Source organism: Chrysemys picta, chromosome 10 (genome assembly GCF_011386835.1).
Source record: "Chrysemys picta bellii isolate R12L10 chromosome 10, ASM1138683v2, whole genome shotgun sequence".
Taxonomy (NCBI): Eukaryota; Metazoa; Chordata; order Testudines; family Emydidae; genus Chrysemys; species Chrysemys picta.
The window spans coordinates 35,264,927-35,288,422 of record NC_088800.1 but is presented as its reverse complement, the minus strand read 5'-3'; the positions used below and the strand labels follow the sequence as shown (position 1 = coordinate 35,288,422).

The 23,496-nt window shown below is 46.6% G+C and overlaps 1 protein-coding gene and 1 long non-coding RNA gene across 5 annotated transcripts; one reads left to right on the top strand and one right to left on the bottom strand.

Moving 5' to 3' along the window:
- Positions 1-2,401: 2,401 nt before the first annotated feature.
- On the bottom strand, positions 2,402-12,166 carry DNAJA4 (DnaJ heat shock protein family (Hsp40) member A4). Of its 3 annotated transcripts, XM_005294490.5 has the most exons (8): positions 12,027-12,166; positions 11,612-11,749; positions 7,327-7,507; positions 5,285-5,389; positions 4,281-4,508; positions 3,870-4,100; positions 3,095-3,195; positions 2,402-3,006 (listed from the first exon to the last, which is right to left on the bottom strand). In XM_005294490.5, exons 2-8 carry the CDS (start codon positions 11,741-11,743, stop codon positions 2,794-2,796), a joined length of 1,191 nt encoding a protein of 396 aa, XP_005294547.2. In that variant the 5' UTR covers positions 11,744-11,749; positions 12,027-12,166; the 3' UTR covers positions 2,402-2,793. The 3 variants fall into 3 exon arrangements, with proteins under 3 accessions (XP_005294547.2, XP_065415631.1, XP_065415632.1); XM_065559559.1 differs by lacking the exon at positions 7,327-7,507 and having other exon boundaries at positions 12,027-12,049; XM_065559560.1 differs by lacking the exons at positions 7,327-7,507; positions 11,612-11,749; positions 12,027-12,166 and adding an exon at positions 11,234-11,469.
- Positions 11,234-23,230, top strand: LOC135973955 (uncharacterized). 2 transcript variants are annotated; one of them, XR_010591075.1, is made up of 3 exons: positions 11,234-11,369; positions 13,557-13,666; positions 23,095-23,230. It is a non-coding gene; the product is annotated as an uncharacterized LOC135973955 (long non-coding RNA). The 2 variants fall into 2 exon arrangements; XR_010591074.1 differs by lacking the exon at positions 23,095-23,230 and adding an exon at positions 21,772-21,884.
- Positions 23,231-23,496: the final 266 nt, after the last annotated feature.

Below are 23,496 nucleotides of genomic sequence, written 5' to 3'. Positions count from 1 at the left end.
GGGTCCCTGGCTGCTCTACTGGAATTGTCCTGCTGCTTGGGCTGCTCCGAGCTGCTCTCCCCATGAGTGTATGCCACCCTACCTGCAGGCTGCCAGCCCCTGCCCTGTCTCCAGCCAACCCCTGCTGCACCCCTTTGCCCAAAACCAGCCCCACACTCCTCTGTCTGCAGCCAACCCCTGTGGCCATGCCTGAAGCCAGCCAGCCCCGCACTCCTGTCTCCAGCCCTGCCAACCCCCCCACCCCAAGCCAGCCAGCCCCTGCCACACTCCCCTGCCCTGCCTGTAGCCAGCCCCACACCCCTTGCCTTGAGCTAGCCCTGCCCCACGCCCCTGTCTGCAGGTGGCCCCATGTCCACTGGTGCCCTGCAGTTCCCAGGGCAGTAACCCTAAACACCTGCTTCAATGAGGGGGGCAGGGAGCAGCTGGGACCTGCACATGTGCAGACCCTAAGGTGACCACACAGCAAGTGTGAAAAATCAGGACAGGGGGTCGGGGGTAATAGGAGCCTATATAAGAAAAAGACCCAAAAATCAGGACATCTGGTCACCCTAGCACACCCCCAGGGAATGATAGGGACCCACACATGTGAAACAGAGCTCAGTTTTAGATCAGGCCCATCTTTTTAAAAAAGAACTTTAGGTGGAGTTAACATACATCCGTATTTTCCCAGACATGTCAGGCTTTTTGGGTCTTAAATCGCCTCCCAGGAAAATATGTATGTATGGTAACCCTATTGGTACAACAAATACATACTGTGGAACATCCCTTAAATCAGAACTTCTTATAGGGAACAGTTTGTTAAAATTTTGGCAGCTCATCACTGGCCACATGCTTTTATGCAGCTGTATGGTGACCTCTAGTGCCACCTCAGGTCTTGCTAATTCTCTATACAAATACCCTTGGACCGAGCTGTATACTACTAAAAACACAACAAGCCCTATCAGCTGCATAAATAAAAACAGCTAGCTACTTTGAACTTAAGCCTGACTGCTGTCATTCTGTGCTTATAAAATTATGTATGAGGCCCTGCACACTGCTGTTAATTGACTACTGATTTCAATGAAATTTGAAAAGCTCAGCTACAGGAAGCATCCACTTTTCCATTCAGCAGTAGCCCGTAAATCCTACACTGATTTAGACAATAGAGCTCTCATGTAACTACAAACTGCTAATGGACTGTAGTTACAGTGAGTATGAACAGTCTCTACTACTCAGAAATATAACTGACAAGTGCTGATAGCCCCTGTGCATTTAATCTGAATATAGTCTGGGCTTTTAGAACCAAGGGATTCTGAATAGGGATTTGTTTGATATGATTCCCCCTTCAGAAAACTAACTACTACTTCACTATAGGCTGCTGTAATCGGAAACAGTCCTAGCTTTGAGAGTGTCACTGAGCTAAGGAAGGACCTAAAACACAGGATAGGGAAACATCATCTACCTGAGGCTGGCACAGTAACACTAACATTTTACAGTTAATTATTTTAACTTGGTGCTGGAATAAAATCTAAAGAGATCACTATGCCAGGCAGGCTACTATAGTTACTCTACAGACTAAAGGAAGAGAACAGATCTTAAGGTGGAAGAGTAAATTTGACAGTATGGGGAGAAAAAAAATAGGTACCTATTGAAAATACAGCACCTAAGTTCCCTTGGCCTGTTAGGTTTATCTGTTACTTGCCCTAATTTCTACACTCCCTCTAAAGGTACTGTGAATTACAGAAGGGATTGGGGGATGTCTCAGGGCCTTGACTCACTGTTTGAGGCAGGAGAGTGGAGGAAGTAGGGTCTTGTACTTGGTTTGTGGAAAAGAGAAAGCTGAGTTCTGGCTATAATGCCCCCTGTGGGTACTTATTCTGGTGGAAGTAGTCTTTTTTCCAATTTAGCTCATCATTTTGTAAAGTGTTTCAGCTAAACTGACATCACTTACCAGACTAAGTGTATTCATCACAAGGAATTATATTAGTAAAAAGCTTTTCCTAGTACACTAACTTTAAGGCATAGTATGCCTTATCTTATTTGAGTTTTTGCTACTCAACCATACTTATGGTAGGTGGTAAGACAGGCAGACCAAGTTGGTGTGCAAGTAAATGATTAATGAAAAGCTTGTTTTGTGTAGCAGTATGTTTGCCCAAAATCCGTTATACTTCTGGAAATTGCTGAGGAGGTAGAAAAATAGTATTATACTAAACAATCTAATGGCTTATTTAAACTAAACCTTAAAGCCCTAGCCTGAACTGCACAGCAACAGAGGGAGAGACTTAGTTCTGAGATTGGCTGCTGGACAAAGACAACCTCAGCTCAACATTTGGTTCTGGGCTGGCATACGGAACAAACATTTATAGACTCTTATAACAGGCTTAATGATGAAAGGAGCATAAGATTGTACTTTTCAGATAGATTTCTGCTTGGACCGAAGATGTTTTTATTGTAGGAAACAAACTAACTTTACCATATGAAAAAATATTTACATAAGACACTAAGCTGGTATTGCAAGAGTCTTATATAAATAGTACTGTTGAAGTCACTCTGCTTCTTGAGTGGTACTTCACTAAAGCTGTGGAGCTTTATAGCAACTTAGATATGCACAGTCAATTTTCTCAGCTGCATAACTAGGAAATGCTAAGTTACATATAAAGACTACGAATACTTAAATATGAATTGGTTACAAACATATGGGCAACACAGCAACTCAATTTGCTGAAGACAAAAAAAGAGGTAGTGGCTATTAAAGCCATGCAGTTTTCATTGTGAAAATTTACATTCCAGATGACCCATCCATTCCATGTCATTTTAAGAGGTCTGGCATTGCACTCCTGTTCTGGGGCCTTCATCTTCTTCATATACTTCTCTACTATTACGGCAAGTTTGCTCTTTTGGATCAAACTCTGTAAGTTCTACCTGATCCATGTCCTCTGTAATCATGACTTCTTCTCGTGGAGGAAGCAAAGCTTCCAATATAGGCAGTTTCTCCCTGGGAAGCCACTGATGCTCTGGAAACATGACCTACAAATAAAAATGTTTTCCCTGTAAGTAATTCCTTGCCTTAAATATTCCATTAAATATGAAGGTGAATAAGAAGCAGTGAACTTACCATGAACTGTATAATTAAATAACCTTTGTCCAGTGGAGACTTGTAGATAGGCATCCCTTCATTAAGGATACATTTTAGATCACCATGCTTTATCACTTCACCTGCCCACAAAGAGGGATCTGGAATCAGTATACATTTTGGTATCTTTACATTTGGGTTTACAGCCATAAAAGCAAAGTTTTGTAACAGGAAACAATCCTGGGTTTATGAATTTCTCTTCACCATTGCTGTGAAAGCCCATACAAACACAAGGGACAGCTGACTGTACACAAAGTGTAATGAAAAAAATGAAGTCTGTTCTCCAATCTTAAAAGTAACCCTTAAAGAACAGTAGGTGAAAAATCCAAGGGGGAGAGTTTAAGTTGGTTTCCCTTTCTGGGATTTTCTTTCAGAAAAGTGTTTTAGCTCCACATGGACTCAGGAGCTTCCTGGTTCTTTACTCCAATTTTTAACTTCATAAATGTTTGACTCCCATTTTAGTTTTGGCAAAATTATAAAGCAATCAAAACCAGGATCTTATACTGGAAAGTGTCAAGCAACCTCATCTACAGGCAGTGCTATCTGCTCCACCTGTAATAAAGGAAGCCAACAAGTTGGAGTTTGAAATAGAATGGGAGCAAGAACTGTAACAGAAGTAACTCAATCAAATCAGGGTTGACTGATTTCTAAAATCCCATTCCTGTAACAAATTCAGTGGAACCTTAAACAGTGAAGTGTGACTTTTGCCAACTAACAAGGAATTTCTAAAAGAACAAGCATAACTCTGAAAGCCTACCTGGTCTAGAAGTTACAATAAGGAGTCTATTATCCAGTGTTTCAATGGTCCGTTTGAAGCCACATAAAGACTCAGTGAGGTGAATTTTCATTTTCATAATTAAATCATGTCCTCGCCTCTGAAAGACACTATGATCCTTCTGATCCAGTACAATTATAACATCACCAGGTTCCAGGTCAGGTTCCTGATCACCTTCTCCATGAAATACCAACTTTTGCCCATCTTTCATACCTATAAAAGGTAATTTAAATTAATAGGCTTACTCTATACCTGTTTTGTTAGATACATATATTGTAACATGTTTTAAGAGCTCATTAGAACTTTAACACAACTCAATTTCTGGGACAAATCTGTATACTTCAAAGATTTACACTAAATTTGAGATTGAGCTACTATTTTAAGTATTCTTACCTTTATCAATGTGAACTTCTATGATCTTTTTCTCTCTGACAACTTTACATCCATTGCAGTTGTCACATCTGTCCTTTGGGTTTATTCGTTCACCTTGGCCTTTGCATTCTGAGCACATAGTTTGAATTTGCTGTACCATGCCAGGTCCAATCTGCTGAACAAGAACCTGCATTCCTCTTCCTTTGCACATGGGGCATTTTTCTATTGCTCCTTTCTTTCCACCATATCCTTGAGGCAGAAAGAAAATCTAAGGTCAACACCTATGGGAAGGCTGTTCATTCAATACTATTCTGGAATAAGATTGCTTGAACCCTAGTTCTAAGCATCAGAATTACCAAATTCACATTCTGAATTTAGTTCACACTCTCCCTCCCCATCCCCCCTTCCAAGTGTTACTGTATGTTAAATCAAACATTTGGCACATTCCCAATTGCGCACACTTCATATCACCCTCCCTTCACATTTCAGCAATTTTCAATGAATGATCAGCGTATCTATCATGTCTTGGAAATGGAGCCATTTGGCATTCCAGCAGCATTCTAAAACAAAGCTGTCTGCTAGAATTTTACATAACTGTCTACTGTCTTAACACTTCAAGATTTATGCTAGTCAACAAGACCAGACAATTATGTAAGCATATGATGTTTAATGGACATATAAAAGAAGATTTTAAGAACATACATGGTTGGTTGTTTAATGTTCTAGATAAATGACCATCTTAACATCCGGTATCTTAATTTTATTATTGCTCGCTCCTTAGGGAACTAAGAAATCTAAGTTCTGTTCACTAATATACAATAAGGCCACAGTTTTATTTGAAAGGAATGGCCTTATTCGTGGGTAAGTATAGTGTAAAAAAGGTTTTCAGACCCTTTCATTGATGGCTAGGTGCCATGACAATGATGGGTTCTACAGAGATTCATGTAGCCACTCAGTGCTTCTTTCCCTTTGTCTGTACTTTAAAAAGCTGAATTTTATATGATCCACATTACTGAAGTTCATACCTTTACACTTCTCACAGATTACATTCTTTTGTAGTGCCAACTTCCTTGTAACTCCATTATACAAGTCTTCAAGAGAGACACTCAATTGATGCACAACATTCTTGCCTTCAAGGAAAAGAGTTTAGAAATATTAAAGGCCAATACCAACATTATTAATGGCAATTTCTTATTACAGGGTCTCTAAGCAGACTACTTGTTAGTATGTGTTCAGTCTAACTGAGGAATCTGTTTGTTACAAATTTTAAAAGCCAAATTCAACCCTGGTGTAAGCAAATGCAACTCCTGTTAGCTTCCATTGAGTTGCATCCACTTACATGCGAACTTAATTTGGCCATAAATTAGGCAGCCATTATTAACCTCATTTTGTAGATTAACTGAGACAGCAAGACATTATAGGGACATTGTCAACATGCGATCATGTCAATTTAGAAGCACTTTAATACTAGACCTGCCTTCATGTTCCCTCATCAGTTTGTGGCATAATTTAAAAAAGTTTCTCTCCCCTATTACTAAACCCATAAAAAATGGGGGATAGGCAAAGACAGTAAAGCCAACTACAGGAACTCCTCACTTAAAACGTTGTAGTTATGTTCCTGAAAAATGCGACTTTAAGCGAAACGATGTTAAGTGAATCCAATTTCCCCATAAGAATCAATGTAAATGAGGGGGTTAGGTTCCAGGGAAAATATATATATAGTTAGTTTAGTTAGTCTTTTCCCTGGTGAAAAAAATTTCCCTGGAACAAACGCGCGCACACACACACACACAGACACTCTCTCTCTCTCTAAGTTTTAAACAGACAATTTAATACTGTACAGAGTGATGATGATTGTGAAGCTTGGTTGAGGTGGAGGATTCAGAGGGTGGGATATTTCCCAGGGAATGCCTTACTACTAAATGAACTAGCAATTGACTGAGCCCTCAAGGATTAACTCTCACAATGCTCTACAAGGCAGCAGGAAAGGAGGGAGGGCAGACAGAGACACACACCCTATGTGTGAGAGGAAAAATGCATATTTCCCCTTTAAGTAGCTGACCCCAGGCTTAAGTACACTGCCTTGTTAATTAAATCAGCTTGCTGAGACCTGAGAGGGCAGCTACTGCCTAGAAGCTCCCTCCCTCCCTTGTGTGTCCCCCCTGCTCTATGGAAGATCGGGTAAGTGGGGTGCAGGAGCAGGGGGGAGGGGGAGATACCCTGACATTTCCCCCCCTCCCCCTGTACAGCAAGCAGGAGTCTCTGGGAGCAGTTCCAAGGCAGAGGGCAGGAGCAGCACATGGCAGTGGGGGGAGGGACAGCTGCTGCACAGGGAACTTAGGGGAGTGGGGAGCTGATGGGGGGCTGCTGGTCCACCCTGGTTCCAACCACCCACCAGCTAGCTGCAACGGGCTGCTCTTCCTGCAAGCAGTGGACAAAACAGGTGGCTGCCAAACAGACGTTAGAAGGGACGGAGCATTTCACAACTTTAAACGAGCATGTTCCTGAATTGATCAGCAACTTAACATCGAAACAACATTAACCGGGACGACGTTAAGTGAGAAGTTACTGTATACAGAAAGTGCCATCAAAAGCACACAAGAATTCTTAGTTTTTAAATTTTATTCCCCTTACCCCTTCCAATCTTTTGTTTGTAGTGTTAGATGTTACATGTAACACTTTGAAGTGTTATTTTCAAGTTCATAGTACCCTGTTAAGCAATTTGTCCAAGGTGTATCACAGTATCAGCAAGTCAGTTGCAGACCTAGAAATAGGTCCGGACTCCCATGCCTGTATTAGCCACTAAATTGTCTTTCTCCTCTATATTATCCATGTCCCACTTACATAACCTAACCATGTCACTGATTTTTTTTAGTATCAGCTACATGTTAGAAAATTATTTCTATAATCAACAGATCAGCTCATACTTTACATGACCTATGCTGTTTCTACTAACAATATCCACACTAGATGCATTTTAATAAAAATAGCAATACTGCAGCACAGTTAGGTGTCTTACGCACTAGTGCATGTTAAGTTTCTACAACTTCTCTTTAGAGCTATGTACCTCTTCTCTCTCTATTCATTCGGCCTCCACCACCAAAGAACATGTCAAAGATGTCCATGGGTGAAGAGAAGTTGCTGCCACCCAAGCCTCCTTCTTTAATAGCCTGCTCCCCACCCTGGTCATAGATGTCCCTTTTCTTTGGGTCCGACAGAACTTCATAAGCCTGGGATATGAGCTTAAACTAAAAAAAGAGAAAGAGAAAAGCTCTGAGCAACTATGACCAATGGCAAGAATAATCCTACAAGTGAATCTCAAGAAAATTTGAACTGCAACAAGATTTTTCTTTAGTACTTGTAACCTTTTGTAGCAGAAAGCACTGTCAACAGAAAGTTAGTTTAAAACAGATACTACCTGTGTTTTTGCAACGTCTTCCCCGACACATATTAAGTGATTTCTATTGCACAAAGAGATGGTGAATACATACATGTTACAACAAACTCACATCAAGCCTTCTCAAATGTTTGCCACCTACAGCTATACATTCTGTTTGGGTGTTATTTCCTTCCATTACAGTTTTATCACAGAAGACTGAAGTACTGGTCTTTGATAACTACTTCACTCACCACTGACCTGCAACAACAGCAATGAAGGATTTTATATCCAGTTAAACCTGCAGGATTTAACCCTAATATTCTGGTCAAATTAAGCTTAACCACCCTTTTTTTATGAGAAAAGAAAGAGGTGCTTCATTGACATTAAGTGGTCAGAAAGTCGGTTTTATGTCTTGTCTAGAAGTGGACATATCCCTTGGTTTCAAGGGAGATTTTATTATATGAATCAAGACTTAAGTTCTCCTATTACTATGCAACAAGCTGAAGACAAAATGACGAACCATTTTTAAGCTTTTTTCTAGTGACCTGACTCTCATGTCAGTTCTTTTGACTATGAATTTTATGATCTGTGTTCCTCATGATCTGCTGTATGTCACCTGCAGTTCTTTTCCTCTGACCAAGACTCCACTGTAAGGCAGCTAGCATTCCTAAGTAAAGAGGCTAATCTTGCATTCTTTTTTATATGAGGTTAATTTCTTAAGAGAAACGACTGTCTACACTGTTCCTGAAAGGGTTTTTAATAGCTATGGAGCCAGAGGTGTTAGATTACAATGGTATATGCATTAATAAAATGGCAAAATTCCAAAAATGGAAGACACAGCAGACCACATTACAGTAGTTACATGCTAGACCCTGCTATTTCAATTTTTGTTCTGCACACTGCTCTTTAAGACTAGAGATACTGATTTCACTTATGCCCTTTGTTAAAGCCATTTCCAGAAGCTTCACTAAATTCATAAGCCTGCTATTCAGAGTACAGCTAGTTTTCTGAGCATGTAACTATACTGCTCTTGTCATCTTATCAGATGATGTTTGAGAAAAGCGCTTTCCTTCTGACCATCCACAAAAAAGTTAATTAATGAATTCCACATGGAGAGCTGACATGGCTCCCTCTGGACAATTAAGTCACACATCTCCATTGTCTTTTTTTGCTGTTGCCATCACAAGCACAGCTCCACCAATTGTAACAGTAGTATAGTACAGCAATACTGGTAGCAGCTGCCAGTGTTTTAAGTATCATACCATCTAGCACTGCATGGCAGTGATTAAAGTGCTCATAGCAGTCATTTGAGTCTTGTTTACAGCAGAACTAACACTGATGAACTGAATTTCTTAGCAACAGGATGCACCAACAATTCCTATAAATCAGAAGAGACTGTGTAGTAACAACAGTGGTGTCAATCTACTTCTTCCACAAGCTTGTGACAGCTGAGATAGCAATCCTCCCCCCCCTTAAAGTTTATGAAAGCGTATGAGATTATATGCTCCAAAGACATTAGCAAAAAAGTTACATCTCAAAAGAGTCTGGAAAATGTATTATGCTTAATCGGGAATACCCTTTACTGCAATAAGAACACTACATTCATTCATTAAATACAGAACAGAGATAATAGAAGAGAACCAGAACTAAATAATCCTTTACTCTGCTCTTGTCAGGGTGGATAAAAATCAATGATTTAAAAAAAAAAAATTGGATTTTTTTGATAAAATGCTTTTCGAGGAAAAAAACTATATTTTTTAATTAAGAGACATAGCTCAAAGATCTCATCATGGAATAGGATTATAAATTCTAATTCTGCAGTATGAGACAATATATTCATGTAATGTTTAAGAAAAGTTTTGTAAATTAGTTCCAATTGTTCATGGATTCCAATTCTGCAATTTCTCATTGGAGTCTTTTTTTGAATTTTTTTTGTTGGAGTATTGCGACTTTGAGGTCTGTCATTGAGTGAAAAGGGAGGTTGAAGTGTTCTCCGACTGGTTTTTGAATGTTATAATTCTTGATGTCTGATTTGTGTCCATTTATTCTTTTGCGTAGAGACTGTCCGGTTTAGCCATGTCACTCAATTACAGACCTCAAAGTCGCAATACTGCAACAAAAAAACTTCAAAAACAGACTCCAACGAGAAACTGCAGAATTGGAATTAATTTGCAAACTGGACACCATTAAATCAGGCTTGAATAAAGACTGGGAGTGGATGGGTCATTACAGAAATTAAAAACTATTTCCCCATGCTAATCCCCCCACCTCCTTACTCACACCTTCTTGTTAACTGTTGGAAATGGGCCAACCTGATCATCACTACAAAAGTTTTTTTTCTCCTGCTGATAATAGCCTACCTTAATTGATTACTCTTGTTATAGTTAGTATGGCAACATCCTTTTTTCATGTTCTCTGTGTATATACATCTTCCTACTATATTTTCCACTGCATGCATCCGATGAAGTGGGTTTTATAGCCCACAAAAGCTTATGCTCAAATAAATTTGTAAGTCTCTAAGGTGCCACAGGTACTCCTCGTTCATTTTGCCAATATTTTAAGTTTCTCATGTTGACCTGGCTGACATAGTCGATTTAATTTTTTTTAAATATTTCATGTAACTATTTTTGTTAAAAACAATTTTAACAAAAACAACCCTGATTTTAAAAAAACTTGAATGTTTAAATTCAAAAATTCATGTTTGTTTTGTTAAAATACTCTATGTTTGCTGTTGAAGAAAAAAATCCAGAATACATGATGTTATTGTTTTAGTTAACAATTTAAATGTCTGTTTGGTGATGTTCTCCTCCTAATACAGCATGGCAAGAAAATCCTCCAAATATTAATGTTGAACTGGAGATAGTTCACCTCCCAATGACTTCATAAATATCTGCTTCAATTACCTTTGGTAAATGAAATAACCAAACAACCATTCATTTTCTGATATAGCTGTAAAACTAATCTGAAAAGTTTTTAAAATAAATCACTGTAAAAATGTATAGCCTGTACCTTCTAAAAATGAAACCTACATCTATCTCTGAGTTGTGAAGAATATATATTAAGGTTATAACAACCAACAAGAATGCATTTTTATGTAGAAATCCATGATTAAATCGAGTCTTCCTGACTAGTGATTTAATTCAAATCCATTCTGGCACTTGCAGAAAGCATCTGCTATTTACAAGGGCAATAATGGTCACTCATCTGCACATGGCTAAATATAACTAACTTGCTTTTCAAGGACCAGTCTTGATACCCAATTGCTCTTCTTTTGATACCATAGACATCAAGATACTGGACAGTTGAGCCATTTGTTTAAAATGTAACTGGCATCATTCATGTGACTCAAGGCAAAGCCCTAGACACAGCCAAGTAGGTGGTCCTGTGGAAAGGTTTTCATGTAGAAATGCAGAACCAGGTTATAAAGTTAGTTTTCATGTGAGCACAACCGTTTTGCCCATCCTAGAAGCTTGCCGACAGCAGCATTTGTTATGCCGAAACTGAAACATATTTTTCAAAAGAGCTTTATAATTACAACTGGCTTTTCTGAACACGGCGTCGGAGGGGAGGCGGTCCTCACGCTGCAAAACCTCACCAGCTGGAACACCAGCAGCCACGCAAGTCCCTTTGCAGCCGGCGGGCTGAAGGGTCCGTCCCTGGCCCCGCTGGCTGCTAGGGCAGAAGTGACAGCACCTCCAACACCAAGGCTCCGGCCGCCCGGCGAGCCAGGGGTAAGCAAAGCGCTCCCCGCGCGGCAGGTGCTTCCCCGCCTTAGCAGGGTCTCTCTAGCCGGGCCCTAGACTGATCAGGGAGACTTTACACCCCGCCTCCGGCTCTGCGAGGCCCGGAGAGCCACTGGGCAGGGGGCCGAGGGGTTCACAGCCTGTCGCAGGGCGCCCCCCGCGCAGGCCGTTGAACCGAAGTGGAGCCCTAACGCGTGCCCGCCCAGAGCCGGGCGCGCGCCCTCACGTACCCGCTCGCCCTCGCTGGGGTTCTTGTCGGGGTGATACTTCAGCGCCAGCTTGCGGTACGCGCGCTTGATCTCCTCCGAGGAGGCGCTGGGCTTCACCTGCAGGATGTCGTAGTATCCCGTCTCCTTCACCATGGTGCCCTGGGCGGGAGAGTGACACCAGCGTTAAACGGGGGCTGCGGGCCGGGGACCAGCGCCCCCGACACGGCGCTGCCTGGCCCGGCCAGGGACCAGCCCCCACCCCGACCGGACGCCGGCACGGCGTTGCCTGGCGCCTAGGGCAAACAGGACGCTGGCCGGGAGGCGAATGGCTCCCTCAGGTCAGGCACCGGCTTATCCTTCCAGCCCCCAGCAGACCTGCCCTGTGGGCATCCCTGATCGCCGCGCCGCGCCTCCCCCCGGGACCGGCCGCTCTTACCGCTATCACACTCACGAGCCCCCCCGCACGCAACTGATTTAGTGCTAGTTCGTAGCGCAGCGCTCGGCCGGCTCCGCGGCTTTTATAGCGGCAGCGCCGAACCTTCTGGAATGACGCCACCCTATGTCACAGCTCTGGAACGGTCTAGAATTCCCGCGCGTGACATCACCGCCCAGCCCTTGTAGTAGGAGGAGCCGGGGCGGGCTTTGCAGGAGCCGCCTGCTGTTACTAGGCAACCGCTGCTACTACCGGCGCTTACGGTACTAAAAGGGACTTACCTGCGCCCCCTACCCCGATACATTGCACAGCCAACCCCCTTCCCCAGATAAACCCCCCACAAGGCCATCTCCGCCCCTCCCAGCCTAGACTGACCACGTGAGTCACTCCGGTACTTACACAGTCCCAGCACTTGCTTGCCCACCACACCCCCTGCTAAGCCACTTCCAGGGCTGTCCTGCCCACAAGACAGCCCAGCCTCCCCTCCACCTGAGACATCCCCACCTGCCTCCTCCTTCTACCTGCCCTACCCCTCCCAGATAAGATGCTCCTGTCACACCTCACACACCCTGCTGCTACACACACACACACCTCACATGCCCTACTGCTCTACACCCTTCACACCCACCCACCTACCTCCAGGAAGCACTCCACACCGAAGGCAACTCTTCCATGAGATATTCCTTGCTCTTCACATCAGAAGAAACTGACTCTTTCTGACAAACCCATGCCCAGTACTCTCCACATTTCCTTCCCTGAGACACCCCAGGTTGCCCTCCTACCTGAAAAAAAAAAATCCTCCAGCATCACAATGCCCTCTGCATTGCCACAATGTCCTGCTAATCCCTCAGTCCACAACACAACACAACCCCAATGCCACCCTACCCCAGACACACACTGCTATTCCTCCAATATGCTTCCTCACCCACATGTAACTCCCCACTGAGACACCTTTAGGTCACCCCCTCCCCCTAAAGACACACCTGTCATTCCCTCCTCCAAAAGCTCCTAGGCCTCAATGCAAAACACAACCCCCGCTGCTTCCCCATGAATCACTTTACACCCTTTTCGGAGACAACCCCTGGGGTGCTCCCCTGAACACACCCACGCTGCCTTTTTCATGACTTATCCACATCATTGAGGCACTCCTCTGCATTCCTCCCAGTGCCCCCTGAGGCTTCTTCCCTGCCCTCCCATGTCACCTACCCCCTCAAGTCATTATACCACTGCCCTGACGCTCACCTCTCATACTGCCAGAAGTCCATCTCCCACCTGCCACATCAATACCCCACGTCTGTCACTATCCCACTTCCACCCACTGCATTGTCCATCCACCTCTAACCTCACCATCTCACCTATGTCCACTACAGCACCTCCCCTCTGACATCACTCTCATTTCTACCACTCTTCTGTGCCTCAGTTTTGTGATCTGTTTTGTGACTCGCTTTCTTTTGGCATCCATCCCTGAAAACTGGGTCACACACTTCTCACTTGTAAATCCCAACACTGAATGATTAGCTGCACTATTTATAGGTTAGCTGCAGAGGAAGGAACCTTGAAGAGGAAAAACTATGTCCAATTCCAAAGTTCCACCATTCAACAGTGAACTGTTCCTAGAGCAGTAATGGATGGAAAAAGAAGAGGTGAGCATGCAAAAAGGAGAGATGGGTGGGGATGGGAGGGAGCTACCCCTTAAAAACACAATTAAAAAAAAAAGATACCGTGCACAAGACAGAATTTTGATCCAGGAACAAAATAATAAAAATAAAGATGAAGTTAATGGTTGCACAAAGCACATGGAATGTCTAATAAAAAATTCTCCTGATAATAATCCCAATATATCATGATAAAAGGCAAGACATCTAGTGATAAATTCATCCCTGTGGTTGTGCAGAGGGGGATGGAAAGTGGCGTGTACTTTCGTAATTCTGGGCTGCTGGGGACCAGTTCAATCCCTAGCACTGGCTAACCTGAGTCCTGGTTTTGGAGTATCTGTGAAATAGCCAGGGTGCAGAATTGTCTGGGCTGCAACTCCTCCTGCTGAAACACCCTCCTCCACCTCCTACTCTGATCAACCTCTAGTTTGCCCTGAAATGTCCCTTGTGCCAGGGGCTTCTTTGGGAGTGGCACAAAGCTGTTTGGCGTTATTCTGAACCAGGGAGTATTCACTGGTGGGGCCATGCAGTCTCAGGGCCTCAGCAAATAAGGTTCTTATGCCAAATTCTGCTCTCTGTTACACTGTTGTAAATTCAGAGGGCCTATACTGAAGTCGCTGGTGTAGAGCAGAATGTATAGTCTTAAATGAATGTACATTAAAATATTTTAAAAAATCACGGTCTTCCCCAACTCTTCAAAACTTCAGGATTGTGAGTTTTGTAGCAGGGATGTTACTGGAAACAGCACTGTTCAAGAGAATACTCATGGAAATTTGTAAACATGAGTATTCACACATCAAAAACCTGCTTCTACGAGTTATGCTCAACCAACCAGGAAACAGAACAATACCACATGCCCTGTGTACCCAATTGAAATTAACCAATACAGCTTGACTTTTGAATATCAGAAACTCACAACAAACTACTCATAAATGCTGTACAGACTAAGCATTATTCATAGATATTACCTATGGTTTGGTCTGGATAGCATTGTAAACCTCCCTCCCCCGCTTCCCACTTGGGCACTTCCTTGTAGGAGACGGCTATATATTTGATGCTGTAGTTGGCACACCTGTCTGAGGATAAATTGTCTTGGAGTTAAGGCACAAAACTTGTAATCAGTAGAGCTGGTCCCGATTCTGATCCTTTCTGCGCTTGGCCTGCTCTATGTAAACTTAGGAATTATCCCTGTATGATGTTGGTGGCACATACTCAAATCCACACTGCCACCACTCTCTGGCCACCCAGTTCTGAAGGCAGCAGTGCAGAAGGGTGAAATGTATGGTATTGCCACCCTTACTTCTGGACTGCTGCTGGCAGGGCACTGCCTTCAGAGCTGGTCATCCAGCTAGTAGCTGCCACTCTCTGGCCACCCAGCTCTGAAGGCAGAGCAGAAGTAAAGGCAGCAATACTGTGACCCTCCTACAGTAACCTTGCAACCAGTGTTCCCTCTAATTTTTTATGTCCGTGTGCGGAATGAATTTTGTTATGTGCACCAATATGGAGGTGTTGTGTGACACATCACCTTCATATTGGTGCACATAACAAAATTCATGTAATGGGGGTGGGACTGAGGGGTTCAGAGTGTGGGAGTGGGTTCAGGGCTGGGGCAGAAGGTTGGGGTGTGAGGGGATGAGGACTCAGTGCAGGCTCTGGGGTGGGGCTGGGGATGAGGGGTTTGGGGTGCAGGAGGGGGCTCAGAGCTAGGATAGAGGGTTGGAGTGTGGGGGGTGAGGGTTCTGGCTGGAGGTGCAAGCTCTGGGGTGGGGCCGGGGATGAGGGTATCAGGATGCAGGTTGCCCTCGGGGTGCAGGTTGCCCCCAGGCTGCAGTGGGGAGAGAGAACTCCCCCCAGCCCTCTCTCGCTACAGCAGCTCGGCCGGGGGAGAAGCGCCTTTCCCTGGCAGCTCTGGCGTGACTGGACTGGGCCGAGGGAGGGGCTTCTCTCCCCAGCCCGTGGCAAATGCAGGGCAGATCCGTGCTTGGGCTGGTGGGGAGGGGTGCCTCTCCCCATCACGGCAGGTCTGTGCTTTGGCCAGCAGGGAGGGGTGCCTCTCCCTGCCAGGGCAAATCCGTGCTAGGGCCGGCGGGGAGGGGCACCTCTCCCCGCTGTGGCAGGTCCGTGCTTTGGCTGGTGGGGAGGGGCGTCTCTCCCCGCCGCAGCCCTGAACCCCTGCGTGGGGCTTAATAGGCTTGCAACCCCCTCCCTGCAACCCCCTTTTGGGTCAGGACCCCCAGTTTGAGAAACGGCGGTGGTCTCCCCCATGCAATCTGTATAGTATAGGGTAAAAGTACACAAAAGACCAGATTTCACGGGGGAGACCAGATTTCACGGTCCGTGATGCCTTTTTCACAGCCGTGAACTTGGTAGGGCCCTAGTTATAGATGTATGACCACCATTTTTAGAAGTACTGGTCTAAGGAAAGTTTTAATTAAAGTACATGAAAATCTTTAATCAATAATTAATAATAATAAAACAACTGGGAGAAAACATGCCTGCTTTCACACTGTGAGTTCTATGGGCCAAAGAGATGCTGAGACATACCCCTAAGTGGCTTAGTGCTGTAGACAGGGTAACTAGATGAATGAATAACTGAAGACAAATGTAAAGATTCACTTCAGGTTATTTATTTGGAACTAACTCAGGCCTTGTCTACACTAAAGGGAAAAGTCAATCTAAGCTAGGCAATTTGAGTTACGTGAATAGCGTAACTCAAATGGACGTAGCTTAGATGTACTTACCGCAGGGTCCACACTACACAACGTCGATGGGAGATGCTCTCCCGTCGACTCCCCTTACTCTTCTTGATCAGTTGGAGTACAGGACTTGACGGGAGAGCAATCGGTGGTCGATTTAGCAGGCCAAAATTCACTAGACCCCACTAAATCTACCGTTGATGCATCGATTGCCGCAGCATTGGTCCTCCAGTAAGTGTAGACAAGCCCTCAGGCCCTTCAGCGCAAAGTAGCTGTCTTTTCTAGGCCTCTCGCGCCTCAGGCCAACTGCCACTCTGATCTAGCAGAATGTTCTTTCCCTCTCCAATTGCCTAGGTTAGAAAAAACTATCTGTTTCTTTCCCCTGATTTACATACACATCTCCTTTTTCTTCCTCATGATGCCATATGTAATTTAATAAATATAACTTTATAGTACCTTTTTTCTTTGAAATATAACCTTCATTAATTAGGGTGAACTGTAAATGATTCTCAACTCCAAGGAAGTTTTGTGGTCATTTATTTATTTTTAAAATTCAGCTTATCATAGATGCTGGGAGTGCTACAGCACCCCCTGGCTTGAAGTGGTTTCCATTATATACAGGGTTTACAGTTTGACTCAGTGGCTCTCAGCACCCCCACTATAAAAATTGTTCCAGCACTCCTGCAACTTATTCCCAAGTAATTCCCAGGAAATCACAAGGCACTCTTCATAAGGGCACTGCAGTTTCTGACTCAGAGGCATGGTGAGGAGGAGGAGACGTTACAGAGATTCAACTAGGCAGAGGAGTTGCCTTTTTTGAGCTGGATCCCCCTTAGTGTAAAAGAAGAGGGTGAGGGGTTGTCCTGGTGGCACAACATTCTCTCAGAGATGTCCTTGAGTTTTGCAACCTAATCGTGTCCTCCCATACTTGGTCCCAAATAGTCCAGATTTGTTCAGGGCCGCCCAGAGGGGGGACAAGTGGGGCAATTTGCCCCAGGCCCCGGGTCCCACAGGGGCCCCCACGAGAATATAGTATTCTATAGTATTGCACCTTTTTTTTATGGAAGGGGCCCCCGAAATTGCTTTGCCCCAGGCCCCCTGAATCCTCTGGATTTGTTCACTTTCAGGGAATGTGCAATGTGCATTTGTTTACCAAAGCTTGGACGGGGACACAGTGACACAAATAGGATTAAGGTTTTGAAGGAAAGGTTTTTTTCTCACTTTGATGTCATTGTTTGTTTGGGAGCTTTTAAGTTTTCGGGTGAGGAGTATTTACTGACTTTTACTTTTGACTTGATTGTATTTTTAATTTTGGGCAAAGGTGTCTAGATCCTGGGGTTGGTGCTTTTATTTTATAACAAACTAAAACCCAAAATATATTTTAAAATTCTGCACAAAGCCATATATTTAATGGACAATTCTCAGCCATGGCTCCAGTTGGGGATATAGCCCAGTATGTTTAAACATGTTTGTAAGAAGTAATTTGGTTAATGCGTGATTATTTCTTCATGTTGTAGACATTTTAATTTAAAATAAAATTAATCTGTACAGTGACATCTATGTACAATAATATTTATCATAATAATCCTTTAAAATCTATAAGAACCAGACTCAGTACTGGCATAACTCCAGTGAAATTAGCAATATTTTACTGTTACTCCAGGATGAATATAATCCATAGGTTTTTATTTGTTAAATCTCTGTTCGCTATTGTTTTCAAACAGCAGAAAATTTAGCCACAATGAATCCTTTGTGCATTGTTTAATCAGTCATGCTAAAATAATATAGACTGATACCACAGAATATTAACTGGGATTTTTAACATAGAGAAAGGACCCGGGGGCTCACAGTGCTCGTATTAGTGCAGATGAACAGCAAGGAACATTCAGAGTTAGTATCCTCTATTGCCTGTATATAGTATTTGCAAGTTATTGTAGTTCATACACAACACTGGCCTATCAAGAGCAGGAATCAGAGAGCATGCCGTCATCAGCAGTTTCATGCAAATTACATAAATGTACATGTAGGGTTACCATACGTCCGGATTTTCCCGGACATGTCCGGCTTTTGGGGGTTCAAATCCCCGTCCGGGGGGAAATCCCCAAAAGCCGGGCATGTCCGGGAAAATCGGGAGGGAGGGATGGAGGGCTCGGCCGGGGCCTCTTTGGCCGGGGCCGGGGTCGCGGGCATGGTGCCGGGCCGGGCGCGGGGCCGGGCGGGGAGCCGGGGGCGCGGGGCCGGGCCGGGAGCCGGGCCATGGGCCGAGGTAGCGGGGGTGCGCCGGGCTGCGGGGCCGCGAGCCGGGCCGGTTTAGCTGGGGGGGGGGTGCGCCGGGCCGCGGGGCCGGGCGGGGTAGCGGGGGGGATGCGCCGGGCCGCGGGGCCGGGCGGGGTAGCGGGGGGATGCGCCGGGCTGCGGGGCCGCGAGCCGGGCCGGTTTAGCTGGGGGGGGGGGTGCGCCGGGCCGCGGGGCCGGGCGGGGAGCCGGTCGGGGTAGCGGGGGGGATGCGCCGGGCCGCGGGGCCGGGCGGGGAGCCGGTCGGGGTAGCGGGGGGGGGGGGTGCGCCGGGCCGCGCGGGGAGCCGGTCCGGGGTAGGGGGGGGGGGATGCGCCGGGCCGCGGGGCCGGGCGGGGAGCCGGGGGTGCGCGGGGCCGCGGGCCGGTCCGGGGTAGCGGGGGGGTGCGCGGGGCCGCGGGGCCGGTCCGGGGTAGCGGGGGGGGTGCGCGGGGCCGCGGGCCGGTCCGGGGTAGCGGGGGGGGGTGCGCGGGGCCGCGGGGCCGGTCCGGGGTAGCGGGGGGGGTGCGCGGGGCCGCGGGGCCGGTCCGGGGTAGCGGGGGGGGTGCGCGGGGCCGCGAGCCGGTCGGGGTAGCGGAGGGGGGTGCGCCGGGCCGCGCGGGGAGCCGGTCCGGGGTGCGCGGGGCCGCGGGGCCGGTCCGGGGTAGCGGGGGGGTGCGCGGGGCCGCGGGGCCGGGAGCCGGTCGGGGTAGCGGGGGGGGGGGTGCGCCGGGCCGCCCGGGGAGCCGGTCCGGGGTAGCGGGGGGGATGCGCCGGGCCGCGGGGCCGGGCGGGGAGCCGGGGGTGCGCGGGGCCGCGGGCCGGTCCGGGGTAGCCGGGGGGGTGCGCTGGGCCGCGGGGCCGCGAGCCAGTCCGGGGTAGCGGGGAGGGGTGCGCTGGGTCGCGGAGCCGGGTGCCGGTCCGGGGTCGCGGGGCCGGGCGGCCGGGGGGTGCGCTGGGCCACGGGGCCGGGAGCCGATCCGGGATAGTGGGGGTGCGCTGGGCCGCCGGGGCCGGCAGTGCTGGGCGGGCCGGGGGTGGTCGGCCGGGGTCGTGCCTCCCCCCCCCCTTACCTGCTTCAGGCTTCCCGCGAATCAAATGTTCGCGGGAAGCAGGGGAGGGGGCGGAGACTTGGGGGGGGCGGAGTTGGGGCGGGGCTGGGGGCGGGGCCGGGGCCCCGTGGAGTGTCCTCCATTTGGAGGCACAAAATATGGTAACCCTATGTACATGTTAACTATCTCTATTTAGGAGAGGGCAGAGGTGAAAATAAGCCGGTCCGGTCCGGCGTACCGGCAAGAGCCAGTACACTGTGCCGGACCGCACTGGCTTCCGCGGCGGGGATTTAAAGGGCTCTGGGCTCCCCGCGGCGGGGAGCCCAGAGCCCTTTAAATCCCGCCTGCAGCTCCGGCGGCCGGGCTGGGGCTGGGATTTAAAGGGCCCGGAGCTCCACGGCGGCTGGAGCCCCGGGCCCTTTAATTTGCCCCGGAGCCCTGGGGGCTCCCAGCCACCTCTGCAGCTGGGAGCCACGGGTTGATTTAAAGGCCCTGGGGCTCCCAGCCACAGCCGGTGCCCCAGGGCCTTTAAATCTTGAGAGGCCCCGCCTCTTCCAGTTGAGGCCACACCTATGCCGGATGAGGCCACGCCCCTTCAGGACTCCGGCAGTACCGGTAAGTCCTGTAAGTTACTTTCACCCCTGGGAGAGGGAATCCTATAATTTTTTTAAGCAAAACTATCCTTTTTATCACACTGCTCCTCTGAAAAGCTCTTTGAGTCCACTTTGTGTTTCAGTGGAGATAGGGACATAGTTTCTATCTCCCCAAATGTCCCTCTTTATAGCTTTCATAGATGTACATAAAACAGTCCAAGAGTGTATTTTCCACTTGTATTTTCCACATATAGGGTAGCTCTCATTTTATTCTGATGTCTGCTGTTTAGATATCGTGTTGATAAAATAAGTGCCTTGGAAATATCTAAAATGGACAGATACAGGTATACAACAAAACGACCAAGCTAGTCACATAACATAGACTGTTGCATGTAAAGAGTGAAGATGCAGGTCCTTCCTTCTTGAATGCTTCAAGTTAGCCTTGTTTGTAAGGAAGTATTATTTAGTACAACTGGAAGAGGAGCTAGAAATGTGGTGTAGGAACTGCACTGGCAAATTAAGTACAGATTTGTATTGTTCATACTATTACACGGTCATGTTCATGACACTCTAATTAGACTGTCAGGATGTGACGAGTTACCTCTCAGCCAGAGCCGTGGTCTACACTACAAACTTTGTTGGTATTACTTTGTTGCTCAGAGGTGTGGAAAATTAACACCCCTGAGTGACACAGTTATACTGACCTAACTCCCAGTGTAAACAGTGTTATGTCGATGGGAGGTCTTCTCCCGTCAACATATCTACTGCCTCTCAGGGAGGTGGAGACTACCTACGTTCATGGGAGAAGCTGTCCTGTCGGCATAGGTAGAGTATTTACTAAGCGTTGCAGCTATGCCGCTGCAGCCCTGTAAGTGTAGACAAGCCGTGAGATTCTTAAACCTGAGTTATCTGTGAGCCTGAGCCTTCTTAAACCTTATGAATCATCCCTCAGTTACCTCTCAGCCTAAACCTGCTTATGCCTCAGAGTTATCCTAGAGCCAGAGAGTGTGATGAGTAATTAGAGGCAATTACCTGCAGCTCTTGAGATAGACCCTTCCCCATTCAGCCAGGGTTCACCCAGTCCCCCGTCAAGGCTGGTGATCCCAAGGGAAACAGTCTCTTTAGGCTACTCAAATGTGACTACTTGGCAGAGTGGATAAAAATCTATGATTTTTTTTTTAAATCAAAAACATTGGATTTTTTTTATTTAAATCCGATTCTTTTGATAAAATGCTTTTTAAGGAAAAAACCTATCTAAAGATAATTTTTATTAAGATACATTATAGCTCAAAGATATCTCATCATGGAATAGGGATTATAAATTCTAATTCTATAGTATGAGACAATATATTCATTTAATGTTTAAGAAAAGTTTTGTAAATGAGTTCCAATAATTCATGGATTAGGGACCTAATTTTATGGGGTTCCAGGGGCTTCTGTATAGATTATTTAGGTTAATCTTTCTGTCTACCCAATAGGACTCAGTGCTCATCTAGAAGCTACCATCAGAGATACTTAGTTTTGCAGGTCTCAAACTGTGGATTTGTGTCTCCAGAGATAACATGCTTGTTAACAGCAAAAATGTTTTAAAATACATAAATAAAATATAGAGGTGAGAAATAACAGACCTCAACTCTGTTGTCCCTCTGCAAATTTGTGAACCTCTCTCTAACAGTGCAAAGTTTCTAAAAGTTCAATGACTAGAAGATTGTTGGGGACGGAATAGATCTGGACAAGGAGAAGAAGTCTTGAGATAAATGTGAGAAGGGAGGGACAGGCAGTAGAAACAAAAGTGAAACTGTTTGAGCAGCATATTCCAGAAATCTTGAGGTCTTTCGGAGTGTAGCCTTCATTGATTTGAGATCTACCATACTAGGGTTACCATTCGTCCGGATTTACCCGGACATGTCCTCCTTTTTGTGCTAAAAATAGCGTCCGGGGGGAATTTGTAAAGCACTCACAATGTCCGGGATTTCCCCCCTCCCCCGGCAGAGCAGAGCGAGCGGCTGGGAGGGCTGCAGGAAAGTCCCGGGCTGGACTCCGGAGCAGCTGTAGAGGAGCCGGATCTGCCCTGCATTCTGAGCAAGTGTATCAGCACAAAGTGCAGCCCTCCCCTTTTGCAACTGGGAGCGGTTTCTGCCATGCAGCGTAGCAAAACGGGAGCGAGAGCACTTTGTGCTGATACAAGGGCAGCTCTCCCCTGCAGCCCCGTCCGGCAGCACTGTGCAGGGCCAGGGACCGGGTTTTGTTGTGCTGGGGAGCTTAGCCACGTGTCCGGCTCGCACAGAGCCCAACACCCTGTTCTGAGCAGCAGGGTAAGGGGGCCAGGGGGCAGGAGAAGGGGCAGGGAGGTTCTGGAGGGGGCAGTCAAGAAACGGGGGGGGGGCTTTTGGGGGGGAGTGGAGAAAGTTTTGGGCAGTCAGGGTACAGGTAGGGGGTAGGGTCCTGGGGGGCAGTTGGGGGGGGTCTTAGGAGGGGGCAGTTAGGGGACAAGGAACAGGGAGTCTTAGGTAGGGGGTGGGGTTCTGGAGGGCAGTTAGGAGCAGGGGTCCCAGGAGGGGGCAGTCAGGGGACAAGGAACAGGGGGAGGGTTGGGGGTTCTGGGGGGCGGGAAGTGGGAGGGGCAGGGGCGGGGCGAGGGCGGGGCTCCTCCCGTCCTCTTTTTTGCTTGCTGAAATATGGTAACCCTATACCATACCATTCTCTCACTTGAAGGGAAAACCTATAATGGCAGCAGGCCGTAAAAGAGACCCAGTTTGGGAATATTTTAATTAAGTTCCTCTACCCTGTGGGTAAGACAGGCATGCGTGCAAAATGCAAACAGTGCAACAAAGAAATGCAAGGCCTGGTTGCCCGAAGGAAACAACATCATGAGAAGTGTTCCTTCTCAGGAGGAAGCTGCATTGAAGATGATGAAAGGAACATGTCTGAACATGCAGAATCTTCAGGTTGGTAAACTTTTTTATTTCATACTTCTTTCTTAAGGACTGCTTGTCTTCCTTCTAGACTATTCTTGAATTCTTATGTTTGAGCAAAAAATATACTTGTTACTCTATGGTACTATCATTTTAGATGCAGTTGTGATAAAAAATAAATAGCTGAAATAGGCAGATCTTCCTTTTACAATTTCACCTTTAAAGTAGTACTGAGTGTCAGTGAATGCAATGAGTAATACTAAATGAGCAGTATGGTAATAATAATTA

Excerpts from the sequence above, each read along its gene's own strand:
- DNAJA4 (XM_005294490.5), bottom strand. The coding sequence starts at position 11,743 with ATGGTGAAGGAGACGGGATACTACGACATCCTGCAGGTGAAGCCCAGC. Across the intron at positions 7,508-11,611 it reads ACCCCAGCGAGGGCGAGCGG|TTTAAGCTCATATCCCAGGC; the intron begins GTACGTGAGGGC and ends CTCTTTTTTTAG. Across the intron at positions 4,509-5,284 it reads AATCTGTGAGAAGTGTAAAG|GATATGGTGGAAAGAAAGGA; the intron begins GTATGAACTTCA and ends TTCTGCCTCAAG.